At 46.0% G+C, this 16,883-nt stretch overlaps 1 protein-coding gene across 4 annotated transcripts; it reads left to right on the top strand.

Moving 5' to 3' along the window:
- Positions 1-2,322: 2,322 nt before the first annotated feature.
- SLC25A15 (solute carrier family 25 member 15) lies at positions 2,323-15,626 on the top strand. 4 transcript variants are annotated; one of them, XM_015851895.3, is made up of 8 exons: positions 2,323-2,401; positions 2,924-3,031; positions 4,895-5,024; positions 7,671-7,929; positions 11,540-11,677; positions 11,999-12,168; positions 13,148-13,306; positions 14,028-15,626. In XM_015851895.3, the coding sequence occupies exons 3-8, from the start codon at positions 4,970-4,972 to the stop codon at positions 14,150-14,152; spliced, it is 906 nt and encodes a 301-aa protein (XP_015707381.1). In that variant the 5' UTR covers positions 2,323-2,401; positions 2,924-3,031; positions 4,895-4,969; the 3' UTR covers positions 14,153-15,626. The 4 variants fall into 4 exon arrangements, with proteins under 4 accessions (XP_015707381.1, XP_015707380.1, XP_085392375.1 ...); XM_015851894.3 differs by having other exon boundaries at positions 2,323-2,553; XM_085536249.1 differs by lacking the exon at positions 7,671-7,929.
- Positions 15,627-16,883: the final 1,257 nt, after the last annotated feature.

Genomic DNA, 16,883 nt, shown 5'->3' with positions numbered 1-16,883 from the left:
TCCCTCCTAAATACATGGTACAAAGTTGTTCCCAGACCTTTACTTCATCGATTGCACTGGATCACACTGGAAAGGCCTATTCTGTCCTTTTACTTGCAGCATTCCTTCAGTACTCAGATTGCCATCACCTGTTTAAGGCCTGAAATGCAGAAACAATCTTGCTTTTGCTCCTTGTGCAACCCCCAAGTGGCACTGTATGGCTTGTTTCACCTCTACATATAGCTGGGTAAGTTTTGGCGGTCTCATTTATGCAGCTTCCACTGCTATTCCAGGAGGACACTCTAGAAAAGCTGATGTTCATCATCCTGGATGAATTAAGGAAAGGCAAACTGGTTTCTGATGTGATTGACTGAAGATAGTGGGCCCAGGAGCCAGGACGCTGGGGTCCTGTGGAATGGAAATGAATGTATTTTGTAAGGAAACCCTCGTAGAAGTTTACCATTGGAGTTTATAAAAAGGAGTGCAAGTAACACAGAGAACCACATGGTGGCAATGTGCTCCTTGCAGCGCTGCATTTCACAGCTCTTAAACTTAGCCAAGCAACATCTCCAGTACTTTGCATCATTCACAGAATCACAGAATTATCAAGGTTGGAAAAGACCTAGAAGATCATCTATTCTAACCATCACTAATACTTCCCAGCTAAATCATATTCCTCAACACAACATCCAAACGTTTCTTGAACACTCCCATGGTCGGTGACTCCACCACCTCCCTGGGCAGTGCATTCCAATGCCTGACTACCCTTTCCGAGAAGTAATACTTCCTAATGTCCAGCCTGAATCTCCCCTGGCACAGCTTAAAACCATTCCCTCTAGTTCTATCACTGATTACACGAGAGAAGAGGCCAACCCCCATGTCCCAAATACATCCCACAAGGACTTCACCAATTGGATTCCCCAACAGCATTTCAGTTCAACTTTAAAAAGTCAACGCAGCTGAAAATTCCTTGCAATTAAACAGTAATCTGCTGCAGATCATTTGGGATGCGCAATTAACCTGCTGCCACTTAAATGGTTACCAAAGCCTCAGCTATAATTTCTACTCTTAGGTAAAAAATTCACAATTTGCTAAGTCTGCTCTTCCTTCTCCCCAGGGAGGTGGTTGAATCGCCATCCCTGGATGTGTTTAAGAGCCGTTTGGATGTGGTACTGAGGAATATTATTTAGTGTAGGGTTTTTAGAGTTAATGTACTCATTAGGCTGCAGTTGGACTTGATGATCTTCAAGGTCTTTTCCAACCTGGATGATTCTATGATTCCTTAATAATTGCCATATTTTGAAGATTAGCCCCAAATTATTGTCTTTGCTTTGGGCTCTGAAAACAGGAGCAGTTTTATCGAGGAGAAAACACTGTGGATCTAAGCTGGAGCACATAGGTCTGTGTGCCTTGAGGCATGGAAATATGGGTGGGCTGCACAGTGCCTGATTGTTTTCAGCTGAGCACTGCTTCACAACAGCCTGACTGCAGGCATTTCAATTCATTCCCAGCTGAAATTGGGGGCTGGAGCACCTCCCCTATGAGGACAGGCTGAGGGATTTGGGTTTGTTCAGCCTGGAGAAGAGAAGGTTGTGGGGTGACCTCATTGCAGCCTTTCAGTACCTGAAGGGAACCTGCACCCAGGAGGGGAGTAAACTCTTCGAAAGGGCTGACAATAGCAGGACACAGGGAAATAGTTTTAAGTTAAAAGAGGGAAGATTTAGGTTGGATGTTAGGGGGACGTTCTTCACTAGGAGAGTGGTTAGGCCCTGGAACAGGCTGCCCAGGGAGGTTGTGGATGCCCCGTCCTTGGAGGTGTTCAAGGCCAGGTTGGACGGGGCCCTGGGCAACCTGATCTAGTAAATGTGTATGTTTGGTGGCCCTGCCAGGCAGGGGGGTTGGAACTACATGATCCTTGAGGTCCCTTCCAACCCGGGTCATTCTGTGTGATTCTGTGTGAAATGGGGACAAGGAGCTCTGTAGGGTTTCAGTGGAGGGAAGTGATGTTAGAACCCTCCTCATGGTTACCAAATGCTGACTGGAGGATGACAGTCTGTGTGACCCAAACAGCAGGATGCTGCTGTCCCACAGCTCCTGGAACCCCACCGCAGGGGACGGCACGAGATGATGCTCCAGGCCCCGCAACCTCCCCTGTGGGAGGCGTCGTTCCCCGCCGGGCACCCCGTGCGTGCTTCCCGCAGGGATCCTGAGGCAGCGTCCCCAGGCCCCACCGGTGTGTGAGGCAGAGCCGAGAGCGAAAACTGCCGCCACATCACGAGGAGAGGCGTGAGAAGGGCGCTGGGAAGGCCGCCGGGGGCACCACGTCCCGCCCACCGGCTGCCCGGGGCCGCGGGGGGCCGCGCCGCCTTCCCCGGCCGCCTATATAGGGGCGGCGGCGGCGGCGGGGCGGTTGGGCGCTGCGGTGAGTGGCGGCGGCCGGGGGCGGGCCGGCCTTGTCCGCTTCCCAGAGCTTTGGCCGGCGGGCAGCGGGTGGAGGCGCGGAGCGGGCCCTGGGCGCTGGTTCCCCGCGGCCTGCAGCGCCGGGCGGACCTGGGGCTCGGCTAAGAGCGGCGGGTGCGGGCTTCTTCCGTTCCTCCTTCCGTTCCTCTTTCTGTTCCTCCCCTCGTCCCAGCGTGCCGGAGCTCTGCTGCTCCACGCGGGTTGATATCGGCAGACAGCGGGGTGGTTGCTGCCTTCCCAGCCGGGAGGTGGCCCCGTTCACGTGTACCCTTCTGTGCCGGTTGGCTGGCGATGAGCTGCCTGCCGAGGCTGAGCCCGGGGTGTCCCGCTGCACTCGGGACCGCTCTGACCTTGGCAGCGGAGTCCCGATGTCACCTCCAGCCCTCGGGGCTCCTCGTGGCCGGGTGTGGGGAGGCGACGTGTCTGGGGTGGGGGTGAAGGCCCTGGGGACCTGTTGAGCTCGCTGATGATTCTGTGTTCGCAGGTCCGAGCTCTGGGTTTGCTGTAGAAGTGGCAGAGCAGTCGTTAACTCGGCATGTCCACCGGTAGTTTGTAATAGAACCGTGTAATCACAAAGAAGACACAGGAGTAGGTATGTACACGTGCAATATCTGCAGCTTTGACTAGTCTTAGCTTTGTCCAAGTGGCAGCGTGCTCTTAGTAACGATGGGCTTTCAAAACTTTCATCCTCTCACTTACTCCTTTGCTTTTCTTTTTGCTGCTAAGCATTCGGTGGCATGTGCTGCTCTGGGGACTGGCACAAGCTGATAGCACTCAGCGTGATGCCTTCTGCCAGGCAGGTGATGGTTGCTCTCTGGTAATCCCCTTCATTCAGAGGCTGCCTCGCTGCTCTGCCTTTCTGCTCTTTCTCTAAATGAGAAGCAAAGCTGCGGAGTGCTGTGTGAACACTAATGAGGTGTGCGGGATAATGAGCGCAGCTTGGTCCTAGAGCCTCTGCTTTGTAATGAACATCAAGCTCACCGTGTGATTAGCAGTGAAACAGTTCAGAATCACAGAATGGCCCAGGTTGGAAGGGACCTCAGGGATCATGAAGCTCCAACTGCTGCATGCAGGGCTGCCAACCTCCACATTTAATACTAGATCAGGCTGCCCAGAGCCGCATCTAAACTAGTCTTGAGCACCTCCAGGGACGGGGCATCCACAACCTCTCTGGTCAGCCTGTGCCAGCACTAACCTGTAACCGCAGAAATATTAAGTATTGGTGTCATTTATAACAAAATTAGGGTTTGGTTTTGTTGTTTTGGTTTTTTAACCCTTTTTGTTGTTGTTGATTCACACAGTGCCTCTAAACCAATGTAATATATGAACTCACCAAGTGACAGCATTTGGCCTATTGCTTTCTTAAGCTCCGCGAATAACAAACATGTTCAGAGACAGGTTTTCTTAAACCTTGTTTGTACATGAATGCCCATGCTTGTAACAAAGCTTTAACTGTTCCAACATGACCTACATAAAGTTATATGTCTATTTAATGTTACTCAGGAACACTGTTCAGGACACAACAGGCTTCAAAAGAAGCACTACAGTGGGTAGAAGGATAGAAAATACTGTTTATTCTGTGTGAAGACAAGGCACCAATTCACGTGTGTACTAGTGCTTTTTGAAGACCCATGTAGCTGCTTTGACAGCAGCAGCAGCCAAGTGCCTCGCTCAGCAACATGATTCTGAAACAGTGGGATCTCTTTGGCTCGCTGTTCTGACTCCAAATTACTCTAAATGAGCAGGCTTGTCTTAACAGCTCACCCAGTGAAATTACCTTGCTGCCAGTTTGAAAACTGAATTCTTTTGGATGTTTTCTTTGAAACTATTGTCTTTGCATTCCTGCTCTCCTGCTGCCTTCCTGAGAGATGAGCTGTAGTTCTTATTTTACTTTATAATATATCGTTGTGTAAGGACTTGCACTGGGAACATGACAGCTGGACGCGATTCTAGATATTCATATTCATTGTTTTCCACTTGTATCTTCTGAGAGCCACATAGAAATACCTGGCGTGCCTCTATCTGTGTGATCACGCATGTAGTTTTTGAGCTGCTGTTCACTGTAAGTAGAACAATTCTATTTTGCTCTACATCCAGAGAGCCAAGACAAGGAATTATTCCTGCTGGTTGGCCTTGGACACCTGATGGAGACGCTGCTTCTGTAATCAGTAGAAAGGTAGTAGTCAACAGTGTTCCCTACTGTTTATGTGAGAGATCTAAGGGTACTAGTAACTGGAAAGCAGAAGTGAGCTGTAGCAAGTGGTGATACTCCAGAGGGTTTGCCTAATGTGGCAGAAGTAATCAAAATACAGGTTCACTACATTTCGGTTTAGCTCTGGGGATGAGCATCTTCACAACTACCTTGAAACAAACTGAATGAAAACCATTCAAGTGACACTCTTGCCTGTCAATTATTGTTATGAATTGCATGTGATTCATTTCACTTTTCCCTCAGGAGGAAAATATCTTGACACCATCCAGGAAGCTGGAGGCTTTTCACTCTGCAATAATCAATAAACAAGTGTGAAGCATGAGGATCAACTCTGCTCTTCAGGCTGCTATTGACCTCACAGCAGGAGCTGCAGGTAGTGCTGAGGGATGGTTTTAATAGCTTTGATAAGTGTTTAAGAGCAATTTCCCTCTGCTTGGTGGGAGGGGGGAACACTCACCATCTGTATTTTAAGGATATGGAAGTAAAACAGCTGACCTTGGCTGGCAGAAGTAGTTGCATTGTCTCTCTGATATTACTGTGCTGGTGATGGGTAATGTCCATGGACACATCTGTGGTGGAAGGGGTCTCTAAAGGTCATCTAATCCAACTCCCTGTTAGTGAACAGTGACATCCACAGCTACATCCATGGCTGAGGGATGAACGTTTTTTAACTCACCAGGGAAAGCAGTCTTTGAGATTCTAAGCTTCATCTCTGGGTGACATAGAAAGAGCCATGTAGTAAAGCTTTTGGTTTTGCGAAGGCAAAAGTAACAATAAGAGTCCAGTGTACCACCCTCATAAAGCATTTGGTCTTCCAACACATGTTGTCTGGTCAGTAGTGCTTGCTGTGTTAGTCTTTGCACAATGCTAAGGCAAGGCAGCATACTTGCTCAGTATTGCCTAGGTTGACTGGCTGTGCCTGTTACTGTTACATGCATCTTTGCACCCTTTAGGAAGTGTATTTAACAAGGCAAACAGCTTGTTCCTGAACAAATGCGTAGCCTGATTTTACCTTCCTCTACAAATAGTCTCAGCTAGCTGATAAGTTGTGCTGTTCTGGGGTAAGTAAATTGTGAGCAGTAATAAATCAGTCATTCATGTGCCTGTGGGTCATAGTCCTTTGGCTGGGATCTGAGCAACCTCTAATCACTTCTTAAAGCTGGACCCTTCTCACCATGCTGCTGTTACTCTTAGGACCACAGTTGCCTAAGCTTTCAAGCAGGGTTTTTGCTTGTTTGTTTTTACAGATGTTCTGCTGCTGACTGGAAGAACATCTTATTTTTGTTTCCCTTAATATTTGAGATATTAACCAGGGCTTCTTGTCTTGAGGCTTACAAAGTTCATTGCTGTACTTCATTGGGCTTCTCATGCCTTCTCCAAAGATGCTGTAAGAAGAACACTTTCTCTTTTTAGAACATCCATTCAGTCAACTCCCATTTTTCCAGCTTTGGATTCTCAAAGCCATCACTGATGGTCTTGGATTACTTTCAACAGCCATTATTTTATGACTCGTATGTTTTAGGTCTATCCTTACACAGGAACCTGACACTTGCCCTTTCTTGGCTTTGCTGGAAGTGGCATTTGCTGACCCTTTCTAGAGTTCTGTTCTGCTTATCATCTGAGGCTTACATGGCTGTTACTGCTTCTCCTTGGTTATCCCTCCCAGAGCAAGCAGCTCTTCATGCTTCCCTGTATGACTTACTCTGAAACTTGCAGTGATCCATGTGGTTTGAGAATCCAGTTTTATGAGAGCTGGGTTCCTGAATTCTTAGAGGCCCAAAGTGCCTTTTTGCAGAGGAGCAGCAATAAAGTGTATTTGCAAAGAGGAAAATGGGTTGAGAATCACTGACTTGAGGAATCAAACTCCATAACCACGAAGTATCACTATTCATCACCATAAACAAGCAAACACCAATAAACAAGCATTTGCTTACTCTTTGTCTCTCTTTTTAGAAGAAAAATAACTGCTTACATACACACATTTGTTTTTACTTCAGTGCATTTAGCTGGATTTACAGGTAAGTATTTCAGTTCAATAATAAAGAAAAAAACACCATCTTGTCCATCTGCCCTCTTTAGGGCACATTCATGGCAGTGGTACCATATTGAAAGGTCAGTTCTTGTTGTAGGATGGTCCTTTCTTTCATTTTAAAAGCAAAGCCCTAAAACAGACACCTATTATATGCTTCCTATTAGGTGTCAGCTCCCAGCAGGTTGCTACCAATGTACTCCTGTAATTCTTATTGAAACAGATTCTGTGTAACTTCTATAGTAGACTATTGAATTGAGTCGGATTTCACAGAAGAACGCTATAGTGAGTGCAAAGTGGTTATTGACAACACTGATGGACGTATCTCACAAGTTTGCAGGGTATTGACCTTGCAATTCAGTTTGGAAAAGATAACAGCTTAGGGAACTTTGCCCTCTTGCCCTTTTTAACTTCTCCTGAGCACAGTGTTCCAATATATAGGAATACAGGTAAAGAAATTCCATCTGAAGTTTGGAAGGGAAGGATTTGCGTCTTTGGTTCTCAATTTATAATGTGTTTTTAGCTCTCTCAGCAGTACTTCTCTTGTCCTGGAGTCTGTCTCACCTGATGACAAATCATTCAGTTCTGTTATTGCTGGAACACAGAATCAGATAGTGTCTGATCCACTGCATTAAGAAGTGAAAACATTGCTCATCACAAATGCCTTGATTGCCAAAGAATAGCTCTAATTCACTCCTCCTTTATAGAAGATAGAAGATGGATTTAGATGATTGCTTTTATTACAGTAGAGATGCGCATACTGAGAATGAAGCTATTACGCTCTTTATGTATTGGTGTTTTTTTTTCCTCAGGTGACTGAGTCCACCTCTGACAATAGATGCTATTGTGCTGAATTTAGTGCAATTGTCTTTTCCTGCAGAGAACTGATTCATCTTTGCTTTCTGCATGACTTTGCTAGCAGTGTTTGTGTGCAGACCTTTCAGCTGCGATAACCTTCAGTCACCCTCTTAACTTCCACTGCTTGCTTAGGTGGGACAGCCTGCGTGTTGACTGGCCAACCCTTCGACACAGCAAAGGTGAAGATGCAGACCTTCCCTGACATGTACAAAGGAGTTGTTGACTGTTTTATGAAAACCTACAAACAAGTGGGATTTGGAGGCTTCTACAAGGGGACCACACCTGCTCTGGTAGCCAGCATTGCGGAGAACTCTGTTCTTTTCATGTGCTATGGGTTTTGCCAACAGATTGTGAGAAGAATTGTTGGAGTTGACAGGAAAACAAAGCTCAGGTTGGTACCATCAATCTGTTGGTTTTTTTTTTTTTCCCAGTTTGTTTTAAATACAATTACAAAACTGCTACTTGCAAACATTTTCTAGGTGCAGCTGGTATCCCAGGTATCTTTCTGCCAATATGCAGTGTAGTGTGTTTTGAAGTGTAGATGTCCATGCTAGGATGTGTGCTCCTGTACTCGGCATTGGTGAGGCCTCACCTCGAGTACTGTGTTCAGTTTTGGGCACTTCAGCACAGGAAAGACATGGAGGTACTGGAGCAGGTCCAGAGAAGGGCAACGAGGCTCGTGAAGGGCTTGGAGAATCAGCCCTATGAGGAGAGGCTGAGGGAGCTGGGGCTGTTTAGTCTGGGCAAAAGGAGGCTGAGGGGAGACCTTATTGCTCTCTTCCAGTACCTGAAAGGTTCTTACAGTGAGAGTGGGGCTGGTCTCCTCTCACTAGTGACAGGTGACAGGACGAGGGGAAATGGCCTCAAGTTGCGCCAGGGCAAGTTTAGGTTGGATATTAGGAAGAACTTCTTTACAGAAAGGGTAGTTAGGTACTGGAATAGGCTCCCCAGGGAGGTGGTTGAATCGCCATCCCTGGATGTGTTTAAGAGCCGTTTGGATGTGGTGCTCAGGGATATGATTTAGTGTAGGGTTTTTAGAATTAGGGTTCTGGTTAGGCTGCGGTTGGACTTGATGATCTTCAAGGTCTTTTCCAACCTGGGTAATTCTATGATTCTATGTGGTGTCTTACTATGACAGAGCCATCTCATCGCTGAAGCTGACTGGTTTAGATGTTCACAACTCAGCTGAAATGTTCAAGACCTGGAACATTTTACCAAAGAACTGAGCATTGCAACTTACAATTCCCAAGCTGCTCTGATCGTACAGGGGAGTTAATGGTTCCTCTTACAGGGGAACAGAGCGGTGCAGAAAATTCCTGGTGTGAACAAGCCGTAGATTTATGCACTGGCATAATGATAATCTCCTTCTAGCTAGGATGGCTTTTCTCCAGGTGTCTCAATTCCAACAGTCTGTGTGCCTTACTCTTAAGCATCCCTCAAACTACATCTTGGGTTCAATAGTGAGAATAAGTGAACCTTCTTCATCCTTGTGCTGCCACACTGTGTATAGAAGACTTCTCATACCTGTCCTAGCTTCATTTCATAGAATCACAAGGTTGGAAAGGACCTATAAGATCATCTAGTCCAACCATCCTCCCTTTACCATACCTACAGTAAACCCCTAACCCATATCTCCTAGCTCCCTATCCAGACGCTTCTTGAACACTGCCAGTGATGGCGACTCTGCCACCTCCCTGGGCACACAGTTTATTCCAAGATGCGAGGCTGAGCCTCATTCAGCTTTTTATAAATAGCTTTGTTCTGCCTCCTGTCACTTGTCATTTCCAGAAGTAGCTGGGGGAGTCCATGACTTGGTTTTAGATCTCTGACGTGACATGGATAACTGCCTGAATGAAGCTGTCTAAAAGTGGTGTTAATTTGGTGTTCTCTGCTGCCCCATGTTAAGTTGTGCTATATCTTAATACTACTGCCTGATAGGAGAAAATAAGATAAGCTGAAACATATCTTCACCAGTTCTCACTTTGGAAGAGCTAAGAAGCATTTGTAGTATATCATTGAGGTGGGAATGGGGCAGGGGTGTAGAAACTGAGGTGGATGTCTTCCAGATGCGACAAATAAACAACTACAGCTCTCTCCACTGCCTTCGTAGTTTAAGAACTGTTGTGCTATCTTGCCCTGAAATAGAAAACTTTCAAAAGCACAAACTGAGGTGAACCTGACCTTATATTTAGCAAAGCAGTTGCTGCCTTAGTTTGGTTTTGGCTTTGTTTAGCTTTTTGGTAGCATGTCCAAATGGCTTGGAAGTCAGCTTTCTTCCCTGTGTTTGTGGATACCCAGGTCAAAACACATGCAAGGACAGCTGCAAAATGACACTTTCTCCAGTTGAAGAAATAGACGCCACTGATGCGCAAGTCAAAAAGAAAATAAATGTTGAATTCCAGTTTGCTTCTAGTATCCATTAAGTCCAACCAAACTGGTCTTGTCCCATGCTAAAGTCTAAACCAAGGCAACTATTATCCTTGTTTACCTCAGTTTGGCTTTCTCAGTACGTGACGAGTCATCTTAAGTAGATTACTTACTTTGCAAAACAAGGCCATTGGTAGAAGAATCAATGGTGTTAAAGAGCGGACGGTTCTCATTCCTGTGCTACGTAGTCAAAACTTTCCAGAAAAAATACTGAATTATTCATTTTGAATTGAGAGGGAACTTGAACAGGATTCAAGTCTTGTGGCTTTTGCCTTGAGGCCCTCTATATTGAAGACCACAGCCTAGACAGACCTCACGAGGTTCAATGAATTCAAGTGTAGGATCTTGCATCTGGGTCAAGGCTACATCCATTAACAGTACAAGGTTGGGTGTAAGAGGATTGAGCACAGCCCTGCTGAAAATGACCCGTGGGTACTGGTAGATGAGAAAGCTGGACATGAGCCAGCAGTGTGCCCTCACAGCCCAGAAAGCCAACTGTATCCTGGGCTGCATCCAAAGCAGTGTGGCCAGCAGGGTGAGGGAGCGATCCTACCCCTCTGCACTGTGCAGCCTCACCTGGAGCACTGTGTGCAGATGTGGAGTCTTCAGTGCAACAGAGATATGGACCTCCTGGAGTGTGTCCAGAGGAGGGCCACAAAAATGATCCAAGGGATGGAACATCTCTCCTATGAGGACAGGCTGAGGGAGCTGGGGCTGTTCAGCATGGAGAAGAGAAGGCTCTGGGGAGACCTGAGAGTGGCCTTTTGGTCTCTAAAGGGGGGCTACAGGCAAGAAGGGGACAGTCTTTAGCAGGGTCTGTGGTGATAGAACAAGGGGAAATAGCTTCAAGCTCAAAGAGGGTAGATATAGGTTAGATATAAGGAAAAAGTCTTTTACAGCAAGGGCAGTGAGGCACTGGAACAGGTTGCCCAGAGATGTGGTAGGTGCCCCATCCCTGGAGACTTTCAAGTCTAGGCTGGATCAGGCCCTGGACAACCTGATGTAGCTGTGGTGTCCCTGTTCACTGCAGGGGAGTTGGACTAGATGACCTCTAAAGGTCCCTTTTAACTCTAAGGATTCTATGATTCTATCCAAAATAACTTCTTCAGGAGCCTGTTCATATGTATTGTAAAGCAAGCAGTGCAATCCTGGAGTGTCAGCCTCTGATTCCTGGCAGCTCACCAGTGCATTCTTTGCAATGTGTTTAAGATCACCACCGAGTCCCTAACGCGTAATGCTGTGAGTTCACAGCTTGCAGTGCTGTCTTATTCAGTAGCATGGTTTATGTTTGTCTCACTGTCTCCAGTTCATGTGGTTGCGTTTGTGGCAGCACATCCGTTGTGATCCACTCTGCCTTCATTTCAGACTTGTAGCATCTTTCCAGGCGTCAAAAGGATATATTTGAGGTGGATATGAAAAAGGGATGAGTTTTGTTAGCTGTCTCCATGCTTCACGCTATCGTTCTCCATTGAGGGCGCCCTCCCCAGGGCTGTTCTGCATTGACACGGGGTGTCAAACCCAGCTGCGCTGCATTGAAGGTGGCACTCAGAGCTTTGTGCTTTCCTCTTTTGCAGTGACCTACAGAACGCTGCCGCGGGCTCCTTTTCCTCTGCCTTTGCCGCGCTTGTTCTGTGCCCCACGGAGCTGGTGAAGTGCCGGCTGCAGGCCATGCACGAAATGCAGTTGTCAGGAAAGATAATGCAGGGACAAAAGTAAGTATCGGTCACGTTCAAAGCTTCTGAATCTTTTGTATGTACGTGTGTTTGTTGGTTTTAATTCTGTCATCTCAGTAGTGCCACGTTGGTAACGTGCTGTTAGCCAGAATAGAGCTGTGATGGGAGGGTTATGGTCCACACCTGGAGACCCCACAAGCACGGCTAAAGATGGTGCCACGGACAGACTCTAGGCAGGACCTAGTTCTGAATTTTATGTGGGTCCTGTTCTGTACACTGATCTAACTCTTAATCGTTTCTTTTCCTTAATCTTGTTATTGAGTCATTAAGCATCGCTAACTGGATCAATCTCTCCCTCAGCACAGTTTGGTCAGTAGTGAAGAGCGTTATCCAAAAGGAGGGACCCCTGGGCTTTTACCGGGGCCTGTCGAGCACTTTGCTGCGGGAAGTCCCAGGCTATTTCTTCTTCTTTGGAGGGTACGAACTGAGCCGGACGTTCTTTGCCTCTGGGAGATCGAAAGATGAATTGGGTACGGTGGCCTTTTCCAGCTGGATTCCAGCACGGTGTCATGGTGCTCGTAAGGAAGGGGGTGTATCTGCAAGGGTTGATGCACAGCATATATAAAACAAAGGGAACTGGATATACTGACTAGAGAGAGATCTACACTTTGTGCATATACAGTAATCAATTACTGAAGTCATCCACTTTGGATGGAGCAGGATGCACTGTAAATGGAAAACAAATGCTGTAAGGTAACAGTAATATTCCAGAACTTTAACATCACCATATAACACCTCTGAGCTGCTTCATCTCAGAGGCTGTTTGGAATGAGATTTGAAGTCTTCTGGTGCATCGCATTGTACAAATAAATGTATGCTGACCTTTAGATGTCATTACAGTGACAGTAAGGGAACATATTAAGATCAGACAAGAAATGAGGAGATGCCAACAGAGAATAGAGATTGTTTGTCTCCTTCTCAAAGGCTGAACAATAATACTTTGTCTTGCTGGGAGGTTGAACTTCAGCTGTGCATATTCTGAACTCTGTTGTTGCAAAATATTCATTAAAACGTGATCTGAATCACAAAGTAAGAGCATCATAAAAAATGACTGATCACATAATAGCTTCACCATGCCAAGGAATAGGTGATCAGTGTCCCTGTGTGGCATTTCTCTTAACTGCTTCATAATTTACACTGGAAAGTGATTAAAGGTGTGAAAGGAGTGGAGTTAATTTAGTGGACAGTCAGAACAGAGCTCGGAGCTGTGCTTTCTTAATATGGCCAATAAACTAAAGGACATTTCTTTGTAACCTTTGAGCTTCTGGCTAAACCTGCAGCACAGCGGTGGCTTAAGATTAACTTAGAGCTTTCTGAGGGAGCAGAAACTGCTCTTCTTTTATGAGTGAGACCCTCTGTGTTCTTTTTTGACGGCTGTAGTTGAAATACTGTGATGTGGACATTGTAAATGTTTTGTGGTATGCATAAAAGCTCATTTCTTAACCCTAGGTCCCGTCCCTTTGCTGCTCAGCGGAGGCTTTGGAGGCAGCTGTCTGTGGATTGCTGTGTATCCTATAGACTGTGTCAAATCTAGAATTCAGGTTCTTTCAATGGCTGGAAAGCAGACAGGCTTCATGGGAACGTTTGTAACCCTTGTGAGAACTGAAGGTGAGTGTACACGAGAGCAAGGGATGCTGTAGGGCTACAGATTCACAGAATGACCCGGGTTGGAAGGGACCTCAAGGATCACGTAGTTCCAACCCCCCTGCCTGGCAGGGCCACCAAACATACGCATTTACTAGATCAGGTTGCCCAGGGCCCCGTCCAACCTGGTCTTGAACACCTCCAAGGACAGGGCTTCAACAACCTGTTGAACAACCTGATTCAAACCTGTTCTCTTCAGCACCAGAAGCTGCTTAATAAATTTTGTCTGTTGACAATGTGTTAGAGGCTTCTAGTAACAGTTTCTAGCAGAACCATTGTTGCTTCTCCTAGTTTGGGGATCTTGGATTCTAGAAGCTGAGATGTGCTTCATTCTCCTCTACCTGTTCAGTAACAAAAGCTTGTTAAGCATTAAAAGCAGACAAGTAAGTAAACTGTTAAGTATAAAAACTGAAGGAATCAGTTAAAGAAGTAGTGTGCTGAAATTACCTCTAGAAGCTGATTTATGGCTGACTGAGGGCTGCTTGATAAACCACTCTGATCTAGACTGGCAGCTTGGAGCTTCTACCTAAGCACATCCTCTCTGGAAAGGAGCAAAGACTTGAGCTGTGTGAGGGTATGTGAAGTGCAGAACCCTAACTTTAGTGCCATTGAAAGCTGAAAGCATAAGAGTTGATGTTAAAAGGCACTATAATGAATTTCTAACCAGCTCTAATTTCATTTCCAGGTGTACTTGCCTTGTATTCTGGACTAAAGCCAACTATGATCCGTGCATTCCTGGCCAATGGGGCACTGTTTCTTGCCTATGAGAACAGCCGAAAACTTATGATGAAACAGATAGATTCTTACTGATACCTTCTAGCAAACAGAGAAACCTTTTCAATAAATGATCAAAGCCTATAGGACTCATAACAATCCGAGGGCAGTACCAGATCACTGACTTGATTTTAGGAGCTCAGTTCCAGTTTAGGATTTGCTATCTTTTAAATTCAAAGTGATTTTTACGGAGATGCTTCTTGAATTGGACTGGCAGGACTGGCTCCATCTTGTAGATGTCTTTTCCTGCCTGTAATGGTGCTAAGAAGACACACTGGTTTTTAACGTTACAGACAGAACAGGCTGTGATTTGTTTAAGGCAAAGCACTGCTTTAAAGCCTGTGCTGTGGCTGCTGCATTTCCCGTTTCTTGCTGGCAGTATCTGATTCCAAGTAATTCCAGTCTTGTCTAATCTTACTGAGTGCACCTGCCTTTTCCTTGCTCCCTCCCACCCTATGACTCTCCAGGATCATTGCCTGGCCTTATAGAAGTGTTCACCCTCTACTTCCACTATTCTATGACCTATAGCCAAGATAGGGTTGCATTTAAGATTACTGGGTGTAAAGAGTCAAGGCAGAATTCGTAACAGTTATTTGCTGCAGGCAGTGCTGAAGTGTTAGTTTAATTCAGTGATATTTATAACACAGGAGGGCTGCTGGAAACAAATGCTTGTTCGAAGCATGGTTGTAACGTGCAAGCTCACAGGTCACCTTGATAGGGATGAGTTTGCGTGCTTGAAGGCAGGAAGATGAACAGAAGGCCAGAGCCAAGTTCTTGAAGACAGCTGACATCACGGGCTTCAATTTATTCCAATTGGAGCCCTGTCACATGTGCCACTTGCTGCAGCTCTTCAGCTGGGTGGAAACACAGCCTTGGGCCATTGACATCACCCTTAGGCCTGGATGGCATGTCTGCCTTCCCCAGTATTTGCTTAAATATGCAACTTCAGGCCAGTTAGTGTTACCCAAAATGAGATCGTAGCATCTATTTTTCTAGTTGCTCCCCTCCTTTTCTCCTCAACTCACCTGTACATGTGGGAGTAACACCACACAGAGTCACCTCTTAAAAAGGAGCTTATGGCAAAGGCTTGAATAATTCAGGTACAAGGGGTAGGATTTCAAGAGTCCTAAGCTTCCTCCTTTTTAAAGTTGTTTATCCAAGAGAAATAATATCAACTTTCTTGATTATTACAAGCGCATACAAAGATAACAGAATCCATAGCAGGGGAATACTGAAATCTAATTCTTAGATTTGTCTTTGCTTTCATTTTATAAAGCTGAGTTGCAATGTTTAATTACTATATATATAGAGGCTTCCAAGAGAAGCAGGAGTTTAGAACCACTGACAGCAGGAAGCTGGTGGCAGGAACAGATGTGCATTGAGAGCTTACCTGAACCAAGCGGTAACTTCTACAGCTGCACTTAAGCTGCACACATGGAGTTGGTTGTTCAGCTGAGAACTTCATAACGTTGTTACAGGAATTCATGGCAATAAAGTTTGATTAACTGCCTGGCAGGCTGTTGTCCTTCAGTAACACCCAGCTTGTCAAACAGAGGCTCAATTTAGTGTCATCACCCTTCTAGAATTAAAGAAAAAGTATTTCAGAATCCACAACCAAGTTTATAAAGCCCTCAGATTTGAGTGTGAGCAAAGAGAAGGTGCTGGGAAAACAGTTGTATATTCTACATAAACCACTGTGTGAAATAACCACAGCTTAACCCTCAGCCTGCTGTCAGTACCAAAGTCACATCTAGGATTAAGGATCACATCAAGTTCCCAATTAACATGAGACACGTTACAAGTGGTTTTCCTGCCTGTAGTCCAATATAGGGAAACTTGGGTCACACAAGGCTCCCAGAAGCAAAGGGTGAGTTTCCACTATGCTGAAGCCAGAGGTTACTGCTATAGGAAGTTCAGGAACTACAGCTGGCAGCTTTTGGATCTTCAAAATGAGATGCAGTGCAGCTCCTGTAGTTATTTTGTTACTTGTTCCTGCCTGTAATATTGAAATGCCTGCTTTAGGGACAAGAAGCCCTGACTTGCTGTTAGAGCCTTCGCAGGCAGGACGGAAAACCTTATGTGCCCTACAGCTGATTAGAAAGGGCAGCTAAGGTGAACGCTGTCTCACCGCCAAAGCTGAGCTAAAAGGAACTCTGTCATCAGACACTTCCAGCTGCAATAAAACAGTGTTGGATTCCAGCTCCTAGTATGTCCCGTCTGCGTTGGCCTGCTGCCTTACTCAGTCGCCCTCTAGCGAAGGAACTTCGGTCTTCTCACCTCTTTATAAGGGTGAAATTCCTTTGCCTTCAGGCCAGTAGCAGAGCATTAACCTCACCAGCATCACTTCGCTTTCAGAAGCGGCTCCAATAATATCTTACTACACACTTCCATGTAAGTGACCCAGGCCCACAGCATCCTGCTTATGGAAGTGCTAAGTGCCTGTAGAGTGTACCTGCAAAGTAAGTTCCAGACCTCTGTACTTGAAGCACAGTGCTCAGAGAAGCTGCTTCCAACTAGGTGGGAGCTTCAACACCCCACTTACTAAATACCCGGCAATCATTCAGCAACAGCCAAACTTCAGCCTGCCTCCATACCTCAGAGCACGCCACAACCCTCAGCTGAGCATCCGGAAGGTCCCCCTCCACATTACCTTAGTTCTGGTGACCTGATGCTGGAGGAAGGATTTCAGTCTATTCCAACAGTACCTGCAGGCTGCTGTTGTTTAGAGACAGACAGCACTCACAGCCTACAGTAGGGTTTACCTGCA

Source organism: Coturnix japonica, chromosome 1, assembly GCF_054131305.1.
Source record: "Coturnix japonica strain WE chromosome 1, WE-NBRP24, whole genome shotgun sequence".
Classification (NCBI taxonomy): domain Eukaryota; kingdom Metazoa; phylum Chordata; class Aves; order Galliformes; family Phasianidae; genus Coturnix; species Coturnix japonica.
The sequence above is the reverse complement of the archived record's forward strand: the minus strand, read 5'-3'. Positions and strand labels throughout refer to the sequence as shown.